Here is a 27747-nt window from a genome sequence, read left to right as displayed (position 1 = left end):
AGCCTGTTACAGCTGGGAAAATGGTGTGTGGGGCACTTTCAGCGCGCTAACTTAGCTCCACAAGCAAATAGTATATTGTTGTGTTGATTTAATGCCATTTTCAAAACGGACTATGCCGGAAATATGACAGGACAGGCTCGACTTTCATCATTAGCTTCGATGGCGATAGGAAAGAAGGAAGAAAGAAAGGAGGATGGATATTGTGTAAAAAGGATTTTTGGTGAGTAAAATTACAAATATGGCTATATTCCTAAATAATATTTCAATTGTGGGCCCGGTTCTGATATCTGAAAAGCTCCAGTGTTTGTATTTAAGCTCCAGTGTTTGTATTTAATCACAAAATGCTGCTAGGAAGTGGATTTTACCCCAGTTTAATTTTTGGCGTTTCACCATTGACTTCCATCGCTGTATTTTCCCGGGAAAAATCACCCCCCTGGCCTGGTTGTAATTTCTCAAAAGCTCCAGTATTTGTATTCAATCAATAAATTATGCTAGGAAGTGGATTTTACCTCATTTTAGTATTTTAGTGCATTTTTTGTCATTTCACGTATGGACGTATCGACGTTCATCGCTGTCGTTTTCCCGGGGGAATGATACTCCGGTGTTTCATAGGCGTTAGCATTTTGCTGGCTGACAGAAAAAATGCAACTCTTCGCCAATTGCTAGTAGAGACGTTTACACGAGGGAGTTGCGGCGAGCTGATGTTCTCAAAAGCAGCCTCTCGCGGAGGTTGTATGCTGGTATATTAAAATTTGTTTCGTATATCAAGGTAAATATTTCTTCAAAATTTTACTCGTATCTCAAATTGCTTGTATGTCAGGTTACTCGTATGTCAAGGTATAAAACCACCTCTAATGCATTCCATACAGAGATTCCTGACCTACTTGGGGAATTCGGAACTGTGAGGCCGACCCGCTAACCACTCCCCCACCATGCCGTAATTTAACATGGTTAATGAAATTAGAAGTAAATTCTAGATAATTTCTTTTGGTTAATGAAATTAGAAGTAAATTCTAGATAATTTCTTTTCTATTTAGCACCACGAATTTTATCGTTAATCAAACTTTAGCAGGAAAACATATTTTGTAGCCTTTTTCTCACCTTCCCTACCTCTTTTCTTCCTTAAAAATAATTAACAATTAAAGGTTAATGTTAATCATGTTCAGTACTCAATTTATTTACTGCCCATTCCTATAAATCATAATGTGTTTGTTTCTCGGTCACATCTTGTGAAGAAAGTTCGGAGAGATTGTTAGTTATACTATTGAATGATTTTCTTGGGCATACGTACCTGCGAACCTGGATAGCCTTCCTGAGGTTACCACATTCAAAACTGGAAAAGAACCTCAATGTCCCTTGCTTGTCATGTGCAAACTGTAAACTGAGAAAACAACACATTTAGACATTTTATGAAGAATTTAACTAAATAAAATAAATTGTTCTTTTTAAATGTCACACATGGGTTGTTCCACTTATTCAGCAGCCAGGTACGTTGTAATGACCATTCCTCTTATTTTGGCAACGTTATGTTCGTGCTATTAATATATATGATTTTCATATTGATATTATCAAATGGGATATCTTAATCTCATCTCAACTCATTTCTGAAACGCTACATCCTCATTAGGGTCACAGAGGCTGTTGGAGCATATCCCAGCTGACTCCGGGCCAGAGGTGGGGGACACCCTGAATCGGCGGCCAGCCGATTGCAGGGCACAAGGAGACCAGCAACCATGCACACTCACACCCATACCTAGGGGCAATTTAGAGTGTTAGAGCCATTCCTAAGAAGTGTGGAATGTGGGAAGAAACCAGAGTACCCGGAGGAAACCCACGCAGGCCCAGGGAGAACATGCACATGCCACACAGGTGAACGTGACCTGAATTTGAACCCAGGACCCCAGAGCTCTGAGGCTGAAGCCCTAACCATTTGCCCCACCAGGCCGCGGGATATCTTAGTACATTTCCATATTCACAAAGAAAATAAATAATCGAATGGTTATATCAAAAAACACCCCTTGGAAAAGCACATCTCCCCCACAAAATGGTGTGGCTCTTACATCAGGAAAACTGGCATTTTTTTTTATTGTTTCTTTATAATCAATTACAATCATTTAAAAAAAATATTATTACATTAAAACAAAAGCAAGAACTTCATTGAGTTCTTATTTCATAACATCTGTCTGTTTACCAGCAGCACTACTTGAAAAAATGTCTGACTACTTAAACAATCATTTCCCTGAATTTACCCAAGGAATGGCACTATATTTATGGCCAACAAAAATGCAAATCGAGTAGTCTAAAAGCAAAATAATACCTTTTTGGAAAAAATATGAACGTAAACAAATTATAATCATCTGAACAGTTGCCATTATCGGCATAAATCCTCAATCACCTCAGCCCCCTGATGAATGCAGAGCTGGACCCTCTGCAGTTCGCCTATCGTCCAGGCATTGGTGTGGAAGATGCTACCACCTACCTGATGCACAGGTCTCTTTCACACCTGGAGAACGCGGGAAGCACGCTGAGAATGATGTTTTTTGACCTCTCCAGTGCCTTCAACACCATTCAGCCGGTTCTACTGAGAGGGAAACTGGAAGAGGCTGGAGTAAGGAACCACCTAGCCGCATGGATCATCGACTTCCTCACTGACAGACCACAATATGTGAGACTCCAGGACTGTACGTCTGATGTGGTAGCTTGCAGCACGGGGGCCCCACAAGGCACAGTGCTCTCTCCACTCCTCTTCTCCCTCTACACATCGGACTTTAAACATAATACAGACACCTGCCACCTCCAGAAGTTCTCTGACGACACCGCTATTGTTGGACGAGTGACGGACGGGAACGACCTGGAGTACAGGGGAGTCATCACAGCCTTTGTTGACTGGTGTAGGCAAAACCACCTCTACATCAACACCAGTAAGACAAAGGAAATGGTCGTCGATTTTCGGAGGAATCCTCAACAGACCACTCAGGTGAACATCCAGGGTACAGACATTGAAATCGTGGAGAATTTTAAGTACCTGGGTGTTCACCTCAACAACAAACTAGACTGGTCCACAAACACAGATGCCCTGTACAAGAGGGGCCAGAGCCGCCTCTACCTACTGAGGAGTCTACGGTCCTTTGGAGTGTGCAGGACACTGCTGAGGACTTTCTACGACACTGTGGTGGCCTCTGCAGTGTTTTATGCAGTGCTTTGTTGGGGATCCGGGAGCACGGAGAGGGACAGGAACAGGCTGAATAAGCTGGTCAGGAGGGCCAGCTCTGTTCTGGGCTGTCCTTTGGACTCTGTGGAGGTAGTGGGAGAGCGGAGGATGCTGACCAGGATGATGTCCATCATGGACAGCACCTCCCACCCCCTGCATGAGTCTGTGGAGTCCCTCCGAAGCTCCTTTAGCAATAGACTGCGGCACCCTCATTGCAGGAAGGAGCGCTTCCGCAGATCCTTCCTCCCATCAGCTGTCAGGCTCTTTAACAAAAAAATGGCTTTGTGTTAAGACCTACCGTATGCATGCATGTACATTTATGTGTATGTATGTATGTATATATGTCCTAAGCAACACGCTTATTTGATTATATATTTATTCATGTATTTATTTCTTGACCTACTTATTACCTATCTATTACCTATCTATTTATGTCTAAAATGCCTTTCCTATTCCTGCATCCTCACCCTCTTGCCACTGGAACAACGAAATTTCCCGAATACGGGATGAATAAAGTTATCCAATCCAATCCAAATGATTACTTTCATGCTGCTTTATTTTGGGGCTTCACTACATCGCAGATTTTTTTTCTGGAGTATAAAAAAGGTTCATAAAATATCTAAAACTACGCTGAAACTCGCAACCCGAAAACACCGGCGTCGGCCAGCGACCCGGCGGCGCATGCCAGCGACCCGGCGGCGCATGCCAGCTCGCGCGAGCAAGACAGTGCCAGAATAGATAGAGACAAGTTTTTTTGGAAGAGGATGTCTTCCCGAACATTCTTATTCAAAAATGAACAGAATGTGCTATCCTTGCACACAGATCTCCTGGCTTCATGGTGAAGCCAGCCCTAATCAACAAGTTTGACCGTCCTCATGCTTTTAAAAACAAGAACAAAGCCGATACAGTGATACCTCTACTTATGAATGCCTCTACGTACAAATCTTTCAGGTTACGAAAGCTTTGATATGCAAATGAGGGCCTTGAGATACGAAACAAGATACTGGTTACGAACTGCTCCAAAATGTAAATGCATTTCTTTATCCGTTATTTTATTTTTAAATTGTCGCGGATGCATTGATTCTCACTTTAGACCCTCACTACACTCTACTGGGATCTCATTGGCTGTCTCACAACAACCGCTATCCATGTTCTCTTCTGTGCTTTTGACCGCCATTCGTCGTCTCGGAGTTCTGACGATGTTTTTGTTGTTGAAGTTTGGATAAAGCAGCTTCTTCTGTTCATCATACCTCAAAAAAAATTTACCAGTGCGAATGAAAAGAAGTGGTAAGCAATGAGGACATTGACAAGTTGTTTGAAGGGCATAAAAATGAACTCTCTAGAGTTAATGGAAGATTCGGCAATACAGGAGGAATATAACGAGAACGCAGACAAGGAGGAAGCAGCGAGCATTCCAACAGCAAACATCAAATAAATGCAGGAGAAATTTCACGAACTTTCTGTCTTCATAGAAAAAACATCCAGAAAAAGTGTTTACGAGTCATGTGATCACCCACTTTGACGACGTTTGTTTATTGCATTATAGAAACGTTATTAAAAGGCGTCATAGGGAATCCTTTTTGTCAGGAGCGGTCTGTTTGTCCCTCCTGACGTGCCGTCAGAGAGAGCAGCTGCGGTCAATCTGCCGATTGCTTCCTGTTTAGGTATTTGAGGATCAATGAGTCCTAGTACCATTGTCGAATCGTAACTTCTGTTCCTGCATGCGCCCAGCATGCTGCCGTTTTGGTTCCAAGCCATTGTTGATTTGCAGATCCCAGTTGATTTATTAAAAGATGTTGTTTGAAGCTAACTGCCTCGATTCCCCTCCTGCTTCCCGCGCCTGGGTCCTAATCCATTCCGGATAGCGCCACGACGACGCGGCGCGATCGTAACACCTTTCATTCATTCATCCTCGAAAGGGTTGCGAGGGTTGCCAGAGCCTAACCCAGCTGTCTTTGGGCGAAAGGCAGACTACACCCTAGACTGATTGCCAGTCAGCCATAGGGCAAACAGAGAGACAAATAACCATCCACACCCCCAATCATACGGCCACCAGCAGGAATTGATCCCACGCCTGCCCGCACCGAAGTCAGGCGAGTGAACCTCTACACCACGAGGCCAACCTCAGACATGCTGGGAAGACTGTCTCCCAGAATGCTTTGGTATACTCCCGGAAGAGCTGGATGAAGGGAAGTCTGGGCCTCCCTGCTGAACCTGCTGCCCCTGCGACCCGACTTCGGATAAAGCGGGAAAAGATTACATGAGATGATGCCTCACAGTTCTGGGGTGGCAGGTTCAATCCCTGGTCGGTCTAAACTGTGTGGAATTTGCGTGTTCTCCATGGGCTTGCATGGGTTTTTTCTGGGTGCTCCGCTTTTGTCCTATATTCCAAAAACATCCGTGGTACACTCAAAAATAGCCTCAGATATGAGTGTGTACATGAATTGTTGTCCGTCTCATTGTGCCCTGCAATTGGCTAAACCTCTCCCCCGCCTGATGCTCGGGAAATAAATGAACACCACATTAAATTACTTTTTCACCTACTATTTAATGATTTTTAAGCTTTACTGCATTTGTTGCATGTTGGCCACCAAATAAATGCAGGGCTGCCAACTGCTTCATAATTTCAGGAGTTTCTCCAAAAATGCAACGCAAACTCCGGGACTCCGGACAACCTCCCTAATCTCCGGAAATCCCAAATATACACAAATGTTGTTATATACAAGAGCCAACACACCTTACCTATATAGAAAAAGCTCATGTTTAAGTGTGATGTTTACCTACCTGCTGTCTTCCAAGTCAAAAACCACTTGGTTAATGATATCAGAAAACATCAAGAAACGCTGGATATCTTCAAGCACTTTCTGCCTGCCAAAATAAAAAAAATAAAAGCTAAGTAAATACTAATTGAAGATTTAGAAAAAAAGTCAAATGTCAAATGTAAAATTGTTGCTTTGATTGATTGTGCACACATGTGAATGTACAATTCAATGTGTCTGAAATAATCCACTGAGATATCTTAGTCATCGGGTATATAATATAGTAATTTATATTTGTCAGTGCAGGTTTTTTTTCCCCTGAACTATTTCAACTGGGCTCCTGTCTTTATCTGAACACTTCCGATAAAGATGCGAGATCGCTGTCTACAAGCCTGGTAAAGGTCAGGACGCGACTGTCAAAGTGCTAATGCATTACTGTATACAGTAATCCCTCGAATATCGTGGATAAGATATACCGGAAATAGCCCCGATAATCAAGAAATCACGAAGTAGGATCACCCCTATTATTACTAACTACCATACTACATGTTTTCGTGCCTATACAAAAATACAGGTTCAATTATCAAGAAGTGTATCTATTAAATATATAGTTATAGGCATATGAAAAGACGAATATATTAGTATCTAAATATAATCTATAGAGTAAACAAAATGTAAATATAGTAGTACAGCATACTCACAGTGTAAATAATTAAACTTTGCTTGATTAAAAAAAACAGGAAGCTGTAAGCTTTAGTCCAAGTCCTCTTTTTCAGATTCAAGGGGCATTGGACCATCAATGGATTCTTCAGGATACGCCATGTATGCAGCAGGATAAGCTTCTTTCTGCGAGAGGTTTTCGGCACACAAGGAACATGGCAACCGCCAGTTCTTTTCTTCACTCTCAAGACGAATGCCAAATTCAAAGGCTCTGACCATGTTGTCATCAATCTCCTGGAGACGTTGTTACCAATTCATAGTGGTTACCACTTGTTTACTGACCTCGGCAAAGGATATTGTGGCCGACTTCCGAATATTCGCTTCTTCATTCTTGGTAAAACGCACGGTAGATCAATTTATGCCGCAATGGCATGCTACAACCTTTAGCATATCAACATTTTCTCAATCGCTGTCATCTTGTCTCGTTTTTTCTTGGGCTCAATGGATGCCAGGACGCTTAAGAGGCATTTTCAACGGAGACTCAAAATCCAAACAAAGCTGGGATAGGCTCTGTCTTTGTCCACAGGTTATGTGTGCAACAGGAGTACGGTAGATTCATTTATGCCGCTAAGGCGTGCTGTGCCCTTTGGCATAGCAACATCACCTTTTTTCGGTCAGTGTCATCATGTCTCGTTTTTTTGGGGTCATTGGATGCCAGGACGTTAAGGGGGCATTTTCAACGGTGATTCAAAATCCAAACAAAGCTGGAAGAGGTTCAATCTTTCTCCACAGGTGAGGTGCGCAACAAGAAATTCACTCGCAACAAAACAGGAGAGGTCGTCATTCTCTGCCTTTTTAGATCATTCTTCTTCTGTGGTGAAATAAGGCTTCTTCTTTAGCGCTGAGTGCCACTCAATTCAGCGCCGAAAAAGAAGCTTCTTTTTTAATCCCCTTTCTTTCGCTTGCGTGTTTCAGTGTGAATTTTGACATTTTTATGAACTTTTTTCCTACTTAATATAAAAAATGCAATGTAATGAAGCCACAAAGTGGTGAAGGATCGCAGTCATATGTTATGTACTCAAATGTATACTCTCACCAGTCTATGAGACTTTTTAATTTATTCATATTGTTCATGCATCTTTTTTGCATTATCATTTAAATCATGTTTGTATTCACACTTATATTTTATGTTTTATACTCAATCCTTGTATTTGCTTTTCAACACAGTGCTCCTTTGTTCTACAGTGCAGCCTTGTATCCAAGTTCTCATAAATTCGAGTTAGGGGCAGGACCCTCCAGCCCTGGCCTTTTTGCCAGGAACTTTGAGGATAATCCCACCATTATTCCCAAGCACCTGAGCAATAAAACTGTTTAATTGCAACACCAAATTGAAACATGCCCCTCATATTCAAACTAACGCCCAATTTTGCTTTGTAGAAATAACAATATGTACTGGAGTCAGATGTTGAATCCTGTGCTTCTTCATTAAAGCTTTGGCTGATGTCTCTGAACGCACCCTCAGTTTCTTTGTTGATTCCGTTTTTCTTCAAATCCTCCAATACAGAAAGTGAATGTGCAGTGTTGGGGGTACGAGGCTAATGTCTAACGCTAACAAGTAAAAAACGAAGGCCATTATTTCTATAGATCAGCCAAGAGTTAAGCCTATTGTACGTACTGTGGTGTTGTATACAACACATACTGTTATACATATACACTCTCATACACACATATAAGTTTGTTGTTCCTACTACTGAATTTTTTTTAACTATAAGTCTCACCTGAGTATTAGTCGCACTAAACACAAAAATGCTAAATGAAAGGAAAAAATAATAATTTGAGTATATTTCCATTTTTGGCAAACTTTATTTTATAAAATTCAAAATAAAGAAGAGACGTACGTATGTTATGTCAGATAAAATGTTAAAACCGCCGCCTTGTCTCGTCGCTAATGAGGCCTTTTTAAGAATATTTTCAGCATATACCTCTTTAAAATGCATGTTCCCCCTTTTTCCTGTCTAATCTAAATTGCATGCATCTCTCTGCGCTCAAGTCAGTGTCTTAGATATTGTAATGAATCGGGTTATAATGTTGAACGCACCGTCACAGTGAGCAAAAGGAGGGACAGCAACAGACAATTGGACATATTGGACGAAGGTTTTCTGGGTTGTGTGTAGCCATGTTGTTAATGAAATCCAAATAAATAATTAAAAAACAGGACAACGATCACAACTTCCTTGTCAATGTTACAATATATTTTAGCGTTGCTACTTTGCTTGGTCAGTATGTGTCAATTATCATTTATTTTGGTTTGCTTTCATGCCAACTATGCCGCATAAGCGTGAATGTTACTACACATAAATGTCAACAGAGAATGTTGACAATCGTCGGGAAGGTGCAAGCTCTCTGTCACGTTATGTTGGGATTTTGTTGTGCATGTGTGTACTACGTGTTTCCCCTCCTCTCATGTCCAACTTTTTTGAGTTTATTTTGATTAGCCTTTTGTGTGTATATAAGGTGAGAGTTTGGTGACATCTGGTGTGGGAGTATTGCTACATTTACCGTGTGTGTCTTGTGCCAGTAAGTCATGTTATTTTTTTTTCTTTTTGTCAGTGTGCGTCCTTCCCCTGTTTATTTTGTTACTCTGATAATGAATTTTTGTTATTAAAAACCTAAGTTTTTGCACCAGCAATTTTCAATGCCTTTTTTCCTGCATCCTGGGTTCAACTTCGTCGTAGCCGACACCAAAAAACATGACACTCTTGAGTTAGAAGCTATGACAACACCATATGGGAACTATCTGACATGTATGTGACTAACCTGTGCTGAGAAGAAATAACGCTTGCATGCAAGAATCCTTTTGTTGTTTAAATTTGTTACCCCATGCCACACACCTCTACCTCACCCTAAGGCACAACAGTATTTTGAAAACTATCCTCAAATGGGTCAAATGGTTCAAGTGTTACGGTTCTAGGGTGTATGGAGTTTTAGACATCAAAATAAACAGTTGTGAGCAGTTTTAAGTGGATTTTACATATTCATGATTTCGGCATATTAATGGCCATTTTTGGTCAGTAACCCCGCGGGGGTCGACTGTAAATAGAATTGAAGGGAGATTTTTGCCTGATGGCAGCAAAATCCACAGTACCTTTGGATGTTGGGCTTGCGGGGAGCCATAGGTTCATTTTCTAATGGTGAGACCTGACCCCAAATATCAGGGAAAGCAAGAGTGCTGAATCCTGGAACAGATTTTGTTTTGATTGCTGCAGAGTGATATATATTGGGTTCATGGTAGGGAATGGCATCACCGTGTATGTTGATTAAATTGTCAAATAAGGCAGCATTATAGCATTTTCCATTTCCCTCTTTATCCTTCTGGTCATCATTTGTCAAACTTGACTTTGCTTCCTCCCTAAAATGAGAAATCAAGCGGCAAATGCCAATGATCATAGGTAAAACAAAAAAAGATGTACAAAGACATTTGGTGTGTCAATCAGTCACAATGATACTATAATTTAAAAAAAAAGTCTGATCAGGAAAAACAATGTACTATACAAAACCTACTCAGTCTTTCCCTTTCAAAATATCACATTATTATATAAATTTACGGGTAAACTGATTATACATAAATCCATTGTAAAAAAAATAGTTGTTTTTTGTTCTTTTTTTATCACTAATAATGGGGAGCTCAGTGTTGTCCCTACACTCTAAGTTGTCTCTAGGTATTTTTTAGTGTGTGGTTGAATTAGTATGCCTTGCGATTGGCTGGCCACCAATTCATCGTGTGATCTGCTTGGTGCCTCCATAGGCTCCAGAACCCACGACTACCCTTGTTAGTATAAGCAGTTCAGAAAATGAATGACTACAGTCTTCCCTCGATTTTTTTCTGCTATTAATTACATTTTATTTTTTTAAACATGTTTTCAAGTTCATAAAAATGAAAATCCATGCTGAAACTCGCAAGCGGAAGCCACTCCTCTGTCTTCTGCTTGCTACTAGGACTCAGCACTGAAGAATATATATATATATATATATATATATATATATATATATATATATATATATATATATATATATATATATATTAAAGTTCATAAAAATCCACGCTAAAACTTGTAAGCGGAAGCCACTCTTGCTACTAGGACTCAGCACTGAAGGGAAAAAAAGGTAGTACTTATAATAAGGGTGACCCTACTTCGCTATTTTTCGATTATCTCGGCCATGTCTGGTCTACAATAATCGTGATATTCGAGGGATTACTGTAATAATGTTTAACTGAGGCACCCAGGTGGACAGGTCCTTTTCACCTTGGCCTCACAGTTCTGAGATCGAGGTTTCAATCTTGGGTTCGGACCTTCCGTGTGTAGTTTGTATCTTCTGCCCAGGCTTTTATGAGTTTTCTGCAGGTCCTCTGGTTTCCTTCTAAATTCCAAAAACATGCATACTCGCCTGTTTGAACAATCTAAATTGCCCCTGGATATGAGTGTGTGCCCGGGGTAGGCTACAGCCCCCCCTGTGAACCTTGTGTATGGTACAGAAAATTAATGAATGTTTAACTGAGTGTTTTACCAGAAAAAGATAGGGGTCCATTTCATCCAGACTTGTTTACTTAATTCATTCATATTCCGAACCGCTTTATCCTGTAAATGGTCTGGGGGTCCTGGAGCCTATCCCAACTGGCTTTTGGGCATGAGCCAGGGGACAGCCTCAATCGGTGGCCATCCGATCGCAGGGCATGAGGAGAAAGACAACATTCACACTCACACTCACCTGGGGGCAATTTAGTGTCCAACCAGCATACCATGCATGTCTTTGGAATGTGAGAGGAAACCGGAGTAGCCGGAGGAAACCCACACAGGCCTGGGAGAACATGCAAACTCCACACAGGTGGACTGACCTAGATTTGAACCCATGACCCCAGAACTGTGAGGCATATGCGCTAAGCACTCACCCGCCTGGCGGCCCCAAGTCGTTTACTTTTCGGCTTTAAATTCATCCCTAAATGGACACTTCTAATTTTAGGTCTGACGTTAGCCTTTATATATTTTTGATTTGTTATCCTATTATCTTAGATGTAAAAATAGTTATTTTTAATGGATGCCGCAGTGAAGTCGAATCAATTTATTGCAGAGAAGCACAGTTCGGCAGCACAAGTTCAATGTGTGCAGAAAGAAACATTCTATGCAATTAAGGTCCACTGAGTGCTGGTTGACAAGGGCTAATGAGTGCTTGCCCGGGGCCCTTTAGTGGCTTCATTTGAGAGCGTAAAGGGCGCATGGTGGGATGAGAATGGAGTCTCTAAAACAAACTGAAAATGATGTGTTAAGCAATAATCTTGTGTTTCAATGTTAAAATATCTCTGCCAGCACTGTCTTCTTTATATGAAGCTCATTTGTAAAAAAAAATGCATAAAAACACAGTTACAATTGCCCCAGGGTACAAACAAGTAAAAGGCTCAATGAAAGCTCAAGTAACAATGATTTACAGCTTACCTTCTCTCTCTCACCTTCCTTCCAACTTCAGAGCAGGTGTTAAGGATATCAGGGTGACTATAGAAATCCTTTGCTTTTAAAAGGCAAACACCTTGATGGTCATAGACAAAATATACAATGTTAACAGTTAAAGGTAATTCATTAAATAAACAAAGTTTCATGGAATACAATTTTAGAATAAATAATAGGCTAATTTTCCATGCCACTCATACGAACCTGGAAAAAATTCCTACAGAGATGCGAAGAACATGTTCCAGACCAGAAGGTCGGAATCCACCTGGGATTAAACCTTCTGATCTGAGTACTTTGATGTGGACATGCTAACCACTAGCCCGGGGAGAACATGCAAACTTCATACAGGAAGGAATTATTTGTTACCTATTCAAATTCAAACTTTCTCTGGTCCATGTGTGACGAACAAGTTACTAGACACGAAGAGCCAAAATTTTAAACAGTGAGAGTCAAAGATCCACACCTTACGTTAGAAGCGGCATTTTAATGGGCCCTGATGAATCTGAGTGTTTTTTAAAGCAGAATAAAAATAAGAGGAACGTGAAACGAGGCAAAGAGGCACAATATATATAAAATGTGATAAGAAACAAAGAGCCACATTCATTTTTTGCCGGGAGCCGCATGGGGCTCGAGTGCCGCGTGTTCGCCACCCCTGCACTAGTCTACTATAACCCCGACTTTACTCACACTGATCATGTATCTTGTTTGTATTATAACTCAAGATATGGATGTATTCACACTTATATTTTAATGCCTAATATTTGCAGCTACATTTCAGCACAATGCACCTTTGTTCTGGAGATTTAACATTGTATCTTAGGACTCATAATTCTTCTTTTGGACCTCTGGTTGTCTCAAGCTTGAGATGGGGAGGAGCGTGGGTCATTCTAGCTCTGGCCTTGGTACCAGATACCATGAGCAGGATAATTCCGTTTTTTTTTCTCAAGCACTTGAGCGATAAAAAAACACTGTTTTTAAGTATCCTAATTTTAAAAAAATCATCAAATTTCCAAATGTCACACTGAAACTCACAAGCGGAAGACAAAAGATGAAGAGTGGCTTCTTCTTCTTCACACAATCTGTGAATTTGCTTTGTCTTCTTTTTAATAAAAGAGGCAAGTTTGTCTATACCAGGGGTAGGCAAACTTTTTGAATGGCATCTTATTGATAGGACCCATTAAATCTGGCTATCGTCTTGACAATGTTATGTCCTTATACAAATAAAGAAACAGCGGTCACAACTCCCCATCACTAACTTCCTTGTGCGACGAAAACCTCTCGCAGAAGCTCCTCCTTGAAAAGCCCCCCTATGGCATCTCCTGAAGATTCCATCGATGATCCAATACCTCACGAATCTTACGAAGAGAACTTGGACTAAAACACCAATAATCCGTTTTTTTTTCAATCAAGCGGGGAGGAACTATTTTCACTGTGAGTAAAGTACTTAAGTATTTCCTTTTTTAAAAATTTATAGATTACATATTAATAATAATAGAGTACAGTATTTTCAGATGCCTATCACTGTAACATTTAATAAATACATTTATTGATAATTTTACTTGTGTACTACTATTTTTGTATCGGCGCAAAAACGCACTGTGATCCTTCTTCATTTCGCGGCTTAAACTTTCGCCGCTTCAATACATTGCAGATTTTTTCGGAAGTATATAAAAAAAATCTCAGCTGAAACTTGCAACTGGAAGACAGATGAAAAATTGTGGAAGTCAGGGCACCTTTCTTCGGCGCTGAAATGGTTGGTTCTAAGCACTGAAGAAGAGGCCAAACCCACAGTGGAAGAATGGGTGCTCCGAAAACTATAAATAGCTGAGAATCACGCCGCCAAGCCTTTTCTTGATTCCAGCAGATTGCATTTCGCATCACGTACATTATACATTATGGAGAAAGAATAGTTTGAGTCAATCCCAGCTTTGTTTGGATTTTACATCGCTGCTGACAATACCTGCTAAGCATCCAGCTTCGTCTAAGCCACAGCGAGCCGAGGACAAGGTGGGCACGCTGCCTCCCCGTCGCTGAAGGAAGCCACTGCAAGTCGAGGCCAACGAGGGCCTCGTTGATGAACGAAGCCACAGCGAGCCGAGGACGATGTGAGGACACCGCCTCCCTGTTCGAGAGCTACAACATGGCTGAAAAGCAGAGCTACGGTGGCGCATGCCGGCGGCGAGCGAGGTCTGCCCTGCGACCTAGCCCCGGCCAGAAAGATACTGACTAGTTTTTTGGAAGAAGATGTCTTCCTGGACATTCTTATTCAAAAAATAACTGAATGTGCTAGGGTTCTCACCGATGGCCTGACACTCTTCATGTGTGGGGATGCTGCTGGCTGGCTTCATGATAAAGCCAGCCTTAATCAACAAGTTCGACCGTCCTCATGCTTTAAAAAAAACAGGAACAAGGCCCCTGATTCGTTTTTTAACAGGCAATGGTATGTTTTAGGTTTTTTTTTTGTTACCTGACATGTTTCGATCCCACGCTTACTCAGGCGAGTACCATTATGGTAGTAATAATAGGGGTGATCCTACTTCGTGTTTTTTCAATTATCGCGGCCATGTCTCGTTTACCTTAACCACGAAACTTGAGGGCTTACTATATATATACTAGTCAGATGTCGAATCAGCTGTGCTTGTTTCATTAAAGCCTTTGCTGATGTGCCGAACACACCCTGAGACTCTCAGTTTTCTTTGTTGTCGCTGTTTATCTTCAAATCCCCCAGAACAGAAAACGAGCACATGGCTATATGGGTACGAGGTAAAGACACAATGCTGACAATGCATTAGAGGGTTTTTTTCTTGTGAAGTTTTTTTTATTTGTTTCAGTTCATTTACAGATGCAAATTTGACTAATATTGACCAGCCAATCCATTTTACCTTTCAAATGATTGTGTTGGGATAGACAACTAACAGAACCAAAAGTCTCCACTACAGAGGAGTAAAACATTGGGGAAATTTTAAGATCATTTTTTCAGCTCATGCTGTTAAATTCATTGATTTTATTTTAAGATGTATTTTGGGACATTTTGAGGAATGGTACTTTGGATTTGATGATCAACCTGCATGCATAAATGTACTTCTGGGTTGATGCACAATGACGAACTGGTGAAGAAAAAAAATAGTCATGTGTTTTATTATTTTAATAAACGTGTCTCAAGAAAGGGGAAGTACATTATAATTATAATATTACTAAATACAAATTTTGTTGTGGGTTGATATAAATCTGTGCTATGAACATTTTTCAGGAATTTTTCAGGGAATTTAATGGGAAAAATTCTAAAATCATATTGAAGTTTTGCAATTGATGATACACAAAGAATGATGTTTGTGTTGATTGTTGCATTTTTAAAACAGTTATGATGTTCTTAGCAGTCTAGTGGCAAAGAACAATTAAACGGTTGTTGTAAAGTATGTGCCATTTTTAATAGAAAAATATGTGCAGGGGGGTTACTGCATTTGCCTAACAGTTTTGAGAATGAGGGTTCAATCCTTGGTCAATTCCGACATTCCTGTGTGGAGTTTGCATGTTCTCCCCGAGCTTGCGCATGTTTCCACCCACATCCCCCAAACATGCATGCTAGGCTGGTTGAACACTCTAAATTGCCCCTATGTATGTGTGTCAGCATGAGTGGTTGTTCGTTTCTTTGTGCGCTGCAATTGGCTGGCCACCAAATCAGGATGTCCCTCATCTGGTGCCCAAAGTTCGCACCACCGTGACCCCTCGTGAGGATAAGCAGTACAAAAATGAATGAAGGAAGTCATGCGCAAACTGTAATCAAAGCCTAACCTGATTTTGTTGCGTTCTGTGAGCCGATTTGTGTCCGGGACATAGATTCATTACTCTTTTTTCCCCTCATAGAGTGAAGAGGGACGCCGTTGCATTTCTCAGTTTCATCGTCATCTGATGAAGATGATGAATTCTCTTGTGAACTCAAATCAAGCTCATCCTAGTGGGGGAGAGATATTAATTATTTAGTTTCATAGCCCCTAGATGGAAGAAAATTTAATTTTGGTTTTGTTCATAGAAATTACCTGAAAATCGGGTACTAATAATCAAAATGGCTGATTATATTGCTCGCTACTGCGTTTTTTAATTAACCTATACACACACTGGGTGGCCTGGCGGCTGAGTGGTTAGCGCGTCGCCTCAGATTGGGAGACCTGGCTTCAATTCCAGGTCGGTCCACCTGTGTGGAGTTCTGTTGGATGTTCTCCCTGCGCCTGCGTGGATTTTCTCCGAGTACTCCGGTTTCCTCCCACATTCCAAAGACATGTATGGTAAGCTGATTGGACACTCTAAATTGCTCCTAGGTATGAGTGTGAGCGTTAATGGTTGTTTGTCTCCTTGGGCCCTGCGATTGGCTGACCACCAATTTAGGGTAACCCCTGCCTCTTGCCCTAAGTCATCTGGGATAGGCTCCAGCACCCCCGTGACCCTAGTGACGATGAAGTCAATCAATCAATCAAAAGCCTTTATTGTCATCATACACAGCTGCGTATAACAAAATTGGTGGTCCTACTCCACAAAGTGTGTTTTCTCAGTAAAAAAAAAAACATAAATAAGTAATATAAAAAATAAAAAGTCACATCCTGGCAAGGTAAATTCTAAAATATTGCACAATCTAGGATATTGCACATTGTTATTGCACACCCCGAAGTTATTACACAGAAGGGATTGTGTGTCGTGCTAACGCAAGTTCAGAGTCCTGATGGTGGTTCAGAAAATAAGATGAGATGAGAAAAACCAGTTATGTAGAACTATACTTGCACCTATAGCATACCTGTCAACCTCTGCCAATAACTGCCCTTATAAATGATTATGATTCCCCTGACAAACCCCCAAAAAACCTTACAAACACCGTACGAGTCGTACAGTGTTTGTAAGGTTTTTTGGGGGTTTGTAAGGGGAATCATAATCATTTATAAGGGCAGTTATCGGCAGAGGTTGACAGGTATGAGTTGTATTCTTTCTGTTTTCCTTTAACTTTGGATTACTCATCCATTTTAGCAAAGTGAATATTCGTGTTTGGCTTATTCAATCAGCTAATGTACTTATCCACTTCTTCTCTATCACTTTGAACACCTTACTGCATGCCTGTAGTTATTTTAAGATGTGACTTCTAAACTCAAGATTAATACTTACTCAGTAGCTTGTATTTAGGATAATGTCACGTGTTTCTTTCTTTCCCCTTTTTTTAAGGTTTTCAACCCAATCACCTTCCTATCACCCTAAACTACAATAAACTGTAAAAAATAGAGGAAGACTTTGAGTTGTTCATTTGTTAGGAAGACCGGGGCCTTTTTCAAGTTGGGGCATAAAACTGAGGAATTACAAAGCAACTTGACAGTTGAAAACTACTGTGGCATCAAAGACAAAGGATTAAAAGCCTTGAGTAGAAGCCAAAGCAGTCATCACAAAGAACAACTGCACGTATGGTGAAAGAAGCCACTGGTAAAACAATTGAGCTGCTGAAGCAAGAGAGGGCCTCGGCAAAGAGTGCTTTCCTCAATCAGGCCAACTACCTAGGTAAAAAGGCTAAAGATCTAACAAAGCCAGAGTTACAACAGGAGTGTAGCACTCAGTTCACTGGCACAAGAAGTGGAGATAACCAATAGCAACTATGAACTACGAGCTGACCTGGGAGATAACAATATAGATGGAAAGGTGATATTAGATAAGCAGCAAGAGGAGGATTTAGCGAAAATCATAGCGGATTGCAACGCCAAGATAACCGAAGTAGAGCAAATAGTGCAGTCCTACCTCTGGACCATGTACGGGGAAGATGAGCTGTCTTTTGTAGTAAAAGATGCAGTGTTAGCTTGTGAAATAACCCAGGCAATCTCTGTGTCCCCAATAAACAAAGCCGAAGTGAAAGTTCTGACAGCACTAAAGGGCAAAGTCTTCAGAAACAATGTGAGCCAACTGGATTGGTTGAAGCCGAAAGCTCCAACTCCTTGAAAGCGTGGACGAGGATATCTGCTGAGACCTAAGCCTGTTTACCTATTAGACCGCAGGGGACATACACAGGGTACTGGGAAACAGATTTGGAAACAAAACAACCATAGCGAAGATCGTTAGATACCTAGAGAAAGTCCCCCATCTGAGATCGGACCAACCCAGGAAAATGATTGATATGATCCAAACGATTGAAAAGGCCCACATTGACCTTATAGAACTCGGCAACATGGAGCCAGCAAGAATCCGCTCGTATTCAGCTCATTAGAGAGCAGATTACCAGAAACAATACTGAGAGACTGGCTAGTCTTCATGACTAACGCAATCAACGGAGTCAATCCAGACAACCACTTCGACAACCTCCTCAGGTACCTGAAAGCGAAAGAAGCGGTCTTGGAGAGGGTCGAGCAGCTTAAAGCATGTCTAAGGTCTGAGAAAAAGTCAGCTGAACCCAAGAAATATGCCTCAACTAAGTCCACGAGCAAAGGGGGAAGCGTCATTTTGGGAGATGAGGGGCACAAAGAAAAGCTTTTCTTCTGCAAAACGTTCAAAGGCCTGAAACCAGAAGACAAGTTGAGTGCCGTTGAAAGGCTGGGAGCCTTCAAAAAGTGCCTAGAGTGTCACGAAGAGGAAAGCAAATGCACGGACACTTACTTATGTAAAAAACTGAATTGCAATGGAGACTATCACTTCTTCCTGTGTCAGAAAGGAAACGCTAAAAATACTGGAGAAGACAAAAGAAAGAGACCCAATTTGGGGAGGCATAAATTGACAGAAGGACAACAGCAGTTTGTGTCTGAACTGTCCTCAGACATTGCAGAAAAATGCAAGAGAGTCTTTACCAATGTTTCGGCGAGCTCACCCTGCACTGACAAGTCTGCAGACATGGAGCAGAGTGCATGGGAGGAACTCCCAGTGATCCTTATACTCCTCGAAGTTACAGCCAAGAAGACCGGAACGCTGATTGATCGCTCGTCTGACACGAATGACATTAACCACAGCGCTGCCAAGAGACTCAACCTCAGAAGTGAGATCACTCTGTTTGTCCATGGCGTTGGGGGAACTCCCTTAGACAAAGACAAAAAGGTATCGACTTCGAGTGAGAATCAAGACACCCACGGGGACTGAAAGAGTCCATGAACTCACTCTTATGGCTTAGAAGAAATAGCCAAAGTACAGAAAACTATCAAACCTGAAGAACTGAAAAGGCTCTTCCCAGATGCCATCTTGGAGGACCTGCACAGACCAGAGCAGATCGAACTACTCATCAATCATCGGTAAGGACGTCTTGCACCACAGAGGGTGAAAGTGATCGGAGACCTTGTCTTATGGGACGGACCACTGGGAAAAAGAATTGATGGTACGCACCCAGACTTCTTCCAGGAAATGAGTTTGGCAGCCCACATATCCAAAACGCACTTTGCACGGTCCATGAGAGCCACAGCTGTGAAATACCAAGAACTGAGAGCAAATGAGGAATTTAGAGCCGAAACCAGAAGTACTGTTACAGACAATGAAGCGGAGTAGAAGCCACCTTTCTGAGAACACAAAAGCAACTCAAGAAAGAACCAGAGTGGAAAGTGACATACGCAGCTCAGGTCCATGAAATGGTGGAGAGAGGAGCAGCAAGGAAACTCACCAAAGAAATGATAACCAACTGGAAGGGCCCAGTATGGTACGTTAGCCACTTGGTAGCACCAAACCCCCACTCCGCCACTACACCTGTGCGTCTAGTCTGGAACAGCAGCCAGAAGTTCAAGGGACTTAGCATGAACGATATCCTACTGAAAGGACCAGACGTCCTCAATCCAATTTGAGCAGTGCTACTCAGATTCAGAAGAGGACTCTATGCAGCACTTGGAGACATCAAGAAGATGTAAAACTCAGTGTGGTTGGAAGAACTAGAAATGTATCTACGCAGATTTCTTTGGAGAGACACTGAAGACGGTGATCTTGAAGAGTATGCCATCACCAGAGTCAACATTAGCGACCGTCCAGCAGGATCCATTGCACAGCTGGCCATGAGAGAGACTGCAAAGCTGCCCATGCTTACTCACCTAAAAGATGAATTGTTAGGAGTAGCCTGTTATTGTTTTTCCCTTTACCTTTTCCCTACTGTTGTTTGTCCCTCCTGACTTGCCGTTGGACTTGCGCAGCTGTACCTGATTCAAAATTAGTTCCTGTTGTGTCTATTTAAACCCCACTGATTATAAATTCATTGTCGGATCGTCTGCCTAAATTCCAATGCCATGTATCCACGTTACCTCGTTCCTCGATCCCCCGTGTTTTCCCTAGGCCGGTTTGGTTTTGTGTTTTGATTCCTAAGTCTTTGTTATTTTGTAAGATGCCGCTATAAGTTATTGTTTTGGTTATGAGCACTATTTCCCTCGTCCTTGCCTGCTTTCCCGCGATTGGGTCCTAATTTCTCGTACCTCGCCTTGCCGAGGATGTAACAGAACGATCAGACCACATGGACCCGGCGGGAAGCCACCGACGCTCTTGCTGACGCCAGCCACCCAGCTCATACTCCACCGATAACCCGCCCCATCGCTCACGCCGTCGCTCCTGGCTACTCGCACAACTAAGTGAGAATACCCGAATTCCGTCGCAGCCTGTTCATCGCCCGAGTTATCTGGATTTGAACTCCAGCTATTCTTTTCCTTAATGGAGGGAGAATCCTCAGCCTCCATCGCTCCCGTTGAACGCCCAAGCTATCACTGTTTGGACTCAGATTTTTCTGATTGTGAGGATGGTCTGGAGCCAATTGATTTGTGGGCTGGAGATTCGGACTCGGGCTGTGATTCCCTCAGCCGATTCGGACATCGATACATCCCCGGAGGACCTTGGCCCCGACTTCTTCTCCGTTTACTCTGACCTGGATTACTCCGACCAGGATTCGCCGTGTCGGCTAGACATCTACAATGGACCACCAAATGGTGGCCAGCAGGGAGGCTCAGGTAGGAGTTTCGATCACCACCCATCTTGTCTTTGTGGAGAGGCCCAGCAGCGAGGTTTTTTCCCATGTCGGCTGGCCTTCTACGATGGGCCGCCACATGGGGGCCGGCGTGTTGCGACGTCCTCCCGGAGGAGGCAGTGAGCGCCGTGCCGTAGGGAGAAGCGGAAGGAGGAGCTGGACACTTGAGCCCGTGAATGAGCTCCTCGCCCGGCTTCGCCCCTCCAAGCTCCTCGCTCGGCCTCGCCCATCCAAGCTCCTCGCTCGGCCTCGCCCATCCAAGCTCCTCGCTCAACCTCGCCCGTCCAAGCTCCTCGCTCGACCTCGCCCATCCAAGCTCCTCGCTCGACCTCGCCCGTCCAAGCTTCCCGCATCCCCGTGCCGAAGCCACGCACAATATTCCCCCTTCGGCTGGACCGCTAGTCGCACCTGTGCCGAAGCCACGCACAATATTCTCCATGCCGGCTCACCTGCCAGTCGCACCTGTGCCGAAGCCACGCACAATATTCCCCGTGCCGGCTGGCCCGCCAGTCGCACCTGTGCCGATGCCGCACACCAGATTCTTCGTGCCGGCTGGCCCACCTGTCGCACCCATGACTAAGCCACGAACCAGCGTCCCTGTGCCGGCTGGCCCACGGGTCATCCCCGTGCCGAAGCCACAAACCATTTTTTGTGCTGGGTGGCCCGCCTGGTTCCTGCCTGCCTAATTCCTGCCCGCCTGGTTCCTGCCGCCTGGTTCCTACCTGCCTGGTTCATGCCCGCCTGGTTCCTGCCCACCTGGTTCCTGCCCGCCCATAAGCGGTGGCGACTCTCCGGGCCCCCTGGACGAGGGGGTCGGCGGCGGCGACTCTCCAGGCCCCCTGAACGAGGGGGTTGGTGGCGGCGACTCTCTGGGCCCCCTGGACAAGGGGGTTGGCGGCGGAGACTCTCCAGGTCCCCTGGACAAGGGTGTCGGCGGCGGCGACTCTCCAGGCCCCCTGGACAAGGGGGTCGGCGGCTTTTCTAAGATTCTGGTGTCTCTTAAGGGCATGGCGCTCGGCCATCATTTAAAGGGCCGGCGCGAACACCCGCCAGACCGGACACTCCCACTCCTCGCCAAATGCCGGCGTGGACGCCCGCCGGACCAGCCACTCCGATGCCTTGTCACTGGCCGACGGGACGTCCGCCGGACCAACCACTCCCACGCCTCGTCTCGGGCCGGCGCGGACGTCCTCCGGACCGCTCACTTCCCCACCTCGTCACGGGCCGGCGCGGACGCCCTCCCAGAATACGTTATCTAGAGTTATGGAGCAGTGGTGTACCTCAGATGGGAAACCGCAACAGGCATCGAAGTCAGACTCATCGAGTCCAAGGCAAAACTCACACCACTTGACCAGAAGAGAGAACCAGTGAAAGCTGAAATATGTGGTGCTGTCTGTCTGAAGGAGTTAACAAACTCCAAAGAAAATCCTTCACAGCAGTACAGACCAGATCGCACATGATGAGAAATACAAGTGATGTGCCATCTGCCGGAACAAGTAATCTGACCCATTGCATAAACGGAAGAGATCAGAATGTCCTACGAGGCGCCGCAGGCGGAAAAGTGCCTGAGCCTCAAACCCTAAGAATTCCAGCTGGATCTGCAGTGAAAGAACTGATCGATGTCAGTAAATTCAGCAGCCTAATCAAGTTGATCAGGGTCATGGCCTGGCTATGGAAAGCTGCAACAAAATGGAAAAGGGTATTGGAAAAAAAACCACAACTAAGCCAAAGTGGGAGAGACTTTCACCGGAGGATATAAAGTCCAGAACCAAACAAGCTGTACTTACACTGAGCGAGTATGAAGATTTGCAGAGAGACCTCCTCCTTGCAGCCCAAGAGGGTGCATCTTTTCAAGACACTACCCTCAACAGGTTGGCTGTACAGTGGTACCTCGACATACGAGCACCCCGACATACAAGCATTTCGAGATACGAGTAAAATTTCGAGCAAATAGTTATCTCTAGATACGAGAAAAATTTCGAGATACGAGAAAGCCAGGTGGCCAAGACATGAGAGGCTGTTTATCATTGTAGCGCACTGTCGTGTATAACAGATATCTACAAGCACTGGGCGGAGCGTTGCATTTTTTTCAGTGTTTTTTTCCGTCACTCAGCGCGAATGCCGGTGCGATCGCGAACACGAGGTATATATTACTTCTCGTTGGCTGCTCATAAGAACATCAGGGGCACTGGCTCTTCAACTCCTCGTGTAATATCTCTGGTCGCAACTCCCTTGTGTAATGTCTCTGGTCGCAACTCCCTCTTTGTAATGTCTCTGCGAGCACTGGGCGGAGCATTGCATTTTTTCTGTGTTTTTCCCCCCTTAGCCTGTTAGCTCCCGTTGGCGGAGCGATCGCTAATTCAAGACTACTTCTCGTTGACAAGTGGTCGTTCGTTATCGTATTGTGAGGACATTTGTGTGCATCATTTTTGGAATATTTTGAAGGGAATACAACAGCAAACAGCCAATCAATAGTCAAAGTGAGGGTGGAGGCGGGGCAAACAGCCAACCTTGCCAGGAGAAGGTACAATAATGTAAAATAAAATTAGAATTAAGTTTAGTGTAAGTTTAGATTAAACGTATTTGTGTGTCTGCATCATAATCCAAGTTCATTTAAATTTGTTTATGTTATATTACGATTCACCGGTGCAAAAAGTCTCCCGCTCAACAAGTGGGAGGTGTCAAGTCAACTAAGTGGAAGACACGCCTGCCCCCTCCAGACCAACAGGGGGCAGAAAAACCCCAATTAGGCGAAACTTTCTACACTTCCTGCATGAGGTCACAGACAGTATATAAGATAAAAGAGCCGAGCCCTAGTGAATCACAAACAGAGCAAAAGGCTTGCAAGAAACCCTTCAGTTCCCGGTCATACGCAACTGATAGGTAACTGACTAGGTACCACTTGAATTCCACTTGATTATCACTCAGTTTGTTTCATTCAACCACAAGTTGTATTCTTTGTGTTTTTCTTTAACTTTGGATTACTCATCAGTCTTCGCAAAGTGAATATTAGTGTTTGGCTTATTCAATCAGCTAACTTATTCTCTTCTACTTTATCACTTTGAACACCTTACTGCCTGCCTGTAGTTAATTTAAGATGTGACTTGTAAACTCAAGATTAATACTTTGATCTACTTACTAGCTTGAATTTAGGATAATGTCACATGTTTCTTTTTTCCCTTTTTTACAGTTTTCTACCTAATCACCTTCCTATCACCCTAAACTACAATAAACTGTAAAAATTGAGGAAGACTTTTAGTTGTTCATGCGTCAGGAAGTCTGGGGCCTTTTTCAAGTTGGGCAAAAAACTGAGGGATTTACAAAGCAATTTGACAATAAGAATTACAGATGGCAGCATTAGCATGTATGTTTTATCTGTTCGTTTGATATTTAGATGGACAGAAAATTGATATCAAATGATCTGGATTACTGGATGAATGGTTTCCACATAACGTAGCCCTTTTCATATGTAGTGATTTAGATGGATTTCTGCATTTTTTGCATTCAACTATAATTGTATTCTGAGTCAAGTATATGTTAATTCTGAATTGTCGCATATTGTTATTTTAGAGATTGAAAATCTTGACTTGGTTCGAATAATTGAATCAAGTGTGGCGAGATATAAATGCCAAATCATAAAATCTACATCATAATCGAACTCATTCAAGACACACAGTAACTGCACAACACCAGATGTCTCTGTGTTTTAAACAGTACCAGGAAGTCATTTGCAAGTTCAGGACAGAGGCGGCTGTACTGTAACAGTAGCTCTTTGGGTCTCTCAGGAGCAGGACGAAGACAGAGTTTGTTCAGGTCAGTCTCCAAGTCATCATCCTGCAAGAAGAAACATTCGATATTTTAGATATTGTGTTCATAGCACCTCAGCATTTCATTCATCCATTCATTTTCTGAACCGTTTATCCTCACAAGGGTCGCGGGGTGTGCTTGGAGCCTATCCCATCTGATTTTGGGTACCAGGCGGGGGACACCCTGAATTGGTGTCCAGCCAATCACTGGGCACAAGGAGACGGACAACCATTCACGCTCACACTGATACCTAGGGGCAACTTAGAGTGTTTAACGAGCCAATCCTTAATTTTTTGGAATGTGAGAGGTAACCGCAGTACCTAGAGAAATCCCACACAAGCCTGGGAGGAACATGCAAACTACACACAGTGAGGACCCACCTGGGATCGAATCCTCCACCCCAGAACTGTGAAGATGAGGCACTAACCACTCGACCGCTGGGTCGCACCTCAGCATTTCTTCACATTTATATAATACAGCACTGTAATTTTTATGTAATTGTGTGGTTTTCAGATGTGAAAAAAATCCATTGTAATTGAGTCATCCAGAAATGTTCTGTTTTAGTGCAGTTGTGTGGCCCTAAGATGTTTTTTTTGCATTGACATAAGACTGAAAAAGTTTCGGTCGTCTAAAAATCGGGGTCAAGACATTGCGCCCATTTACAACACTAGATGACACCAGATACCTTTAACGTGAATGCTAAACACTGAGGGTTAATTGAATTCAATTGAATTCAATTGAATGCCTTTATTGTTAAATACAAGTGTAACTAGATTTAAAGCTCCCCCATGAAGTGGACACATAATTAATCAATGAATACAAAATAAATAAAAGGGTAGTCAACATAAAAGATAGTCAACATGTCAAATAGTCAAATTGGATATGTAGTCAGCATAAGTAGTCAGATACAAAAAGTGGCCAAGAAATTAGTCTAGATTAGGTCCTCCTAGGTGAAGGACTTGAGTTGATGCAATTTTGTTGTTTAATCACAGTAGATTAGTTAATTTACCTTTCAAAAACCAGATCTTCATTTACAAATGTGATTGCACTTTAGTTTACATATTTAAATGTTCAGATATTAAGATGTGTTAGACAGTTTTTGATGAATGACATTCTTTTTTCTCTCAAATATATTGTTATAATCATTTGTTTGGATTGGATAACTTTATTCAGCCCGCATTCGGAAAATTTCATTGTCACAGTAGCAAGAGGGTGAGAATGCAGATACAGGAAAATACATTAATACATAGGTAATAAATAAGTTAATAAATAAATAAATATATAAATAAATAAATAAGCGTGTTGCTAATATATATATTTTTCCCAAGATGGCGCCGTCACGCGGAAGCCAGTGGCAGTAGCTCTGTCCACTCTTATTTGTTTTTCGTGTTTTACAGTCCTTCTATCTTTTTTTTAAATTACATTTTAATATTTCTTAATACATTCCTTTTTACTTTACTTTGTACATTATACTTTTTACTTTAATGTTTTTGCAAATTTCTTTGTTCTGTTAGCCTGGCTTCTTTCTGCCACTTCTTTGTTGGAACCATCAGCCATGCCTACGCTGTCATACACATGGGACTAGCTGATACAATACGCAGCAGAAGGAGCAACACCTCAATTGCGCTGGAAATTCGGAGCTGGACAAAAGTGCCGGGAGAAGAAGCAACGCTTCTGACCAACCATTCCATAATGGGATAAGATGGAAGAGCTGTCGGCGCAAACCAGGCCGGAAGCGGAGTCCTGCTCTGCTGCTGTTGTCTTCAGCTCCAGACTACTGAGGAACTGTGTGCATAAGCTTGGAAGAGTGACTCTGCATATTCTCTACCTCGGGCACAGTCTGCAGAAGTTCCCCATCTTGTGGAAGACTTCCTGTGTGTGGTGTCATTTTTTGTCCAACTTTACAACGTCTTTTTGAGTCTATCCGTTTTAGCTACCGCAACCAAGATGGTGCCGTTCAAGTGGCAGCCGGCGGCGGTAGCTCCGTCCACTCTTGCTCGTTTTGTTTTTTCTGCTTTTCTGTCTTAATGATTTGATTTGGTGATTCTTAATGATTCCATTTACTTTGATTTGCTTTGTACTTTGTGATTTTGCTTTGTTGTTATGTCTAATCACCTTCTGCTACTGTCACAATGAAATTTCCCGATACGGGATGAATAAAGTTATCCAATCCAATACAGTGGTACCTCGACATACGATCTTAATCTGTTCCGGGACTGAGATCGTATGTTGAGCTTTTCGTAACTCGAGCAAACGTTTCCCATTGAAATGAACTAAAAACAAATTAATTTGTTCCAATTCGTTGTTTATATATATATATATATATATATATATATATATATATATATATATATATATATATATATACATGTTAGGTTCATTAATAGATATACTTAATTAAATCACTCCAACAATCTCTCTCTCTCTCTCTCTCTATATATATATATATATATATATATATACATGTTAGGTTCATTAATAGATATACTTAATTAAATCACTCCAACAATCTCTCTCTCTCTCTCTCTATATATATATATATATATATATACATGTTAGGTTCATTAATAGATATACTTAATTAAATCACTCCAACAATCTCTCTCTCTCTCTCTATATATATATATATATATACATGTTAGGTTCATTAATAGATATACTTAATTAAATCACTCCAACAATCTCTCTCTCTCTCTCTCTCTCTCTCTCTATATATATATATATATATATATATATATATATATATATATATATATATATATATATATATGTATATGTACATATACATATACATATACATACATACACATAGTTAGATATGTATACATACGCGTGACCGGATGATTCGCCTAAAGACGTTTCGCCGACGGACGT

General features: G+C 42.4%; 1 protein-coding gene across 1 annotated transcript in view; it reads right to left on the bottom strand.

Moving 5' to 3' along the window:
- Nucleotides 1–27747, bottom strand: part of agbl1 (AGBL carboxypeptidase 1) — a 122170-nt gene that overhangs the window by 76496 nt on the left and 17927 nt on the right. The window contains exons 10-15 of the mRNA XM_077596927.1: nt 24784–24900; nt 15924–16083; nt 12120–12210; nt 9776–10039; nt 5996–6079; nt 1292–1381 (exon numbers count right to left, since the gene is read on the bottom strand). Of these exons, the coding sequence (XP_077453053.1) occupies nt 1292–1381; nt 5996–6079; nt 9776–10039; nt 12120–12210; nt 15924–16083; nt 24784–24900 (806 nt within the window). The remainder of the gene's footprint in view (nt 1–1291; nt 1382–5995; nt 6080–9775; nt 10040–12119; nt 12211–15923; nt 16084–24783; nt 24901–27747) is intronic.

Source organism: Stigmatopora argus, chromosome 3 (genome assembly GCF_051989625.1).
Source record: "Stigmatopora argus isolate UIUO_Sarg chromosome 3, RoL_Sarg_1.0, whole genome shotgun sequence".
NCBI lineage: Eukaryota > Metazoa > Chordata > Actinopteri > Syngnathiformes > Syngnathidae > Stigmatopora > Stigmatopora argus.
Note: the sequence above shows the minus strand (reverse complement) of the source record. Positions and strands in the feature narration are given on the sequence as shown.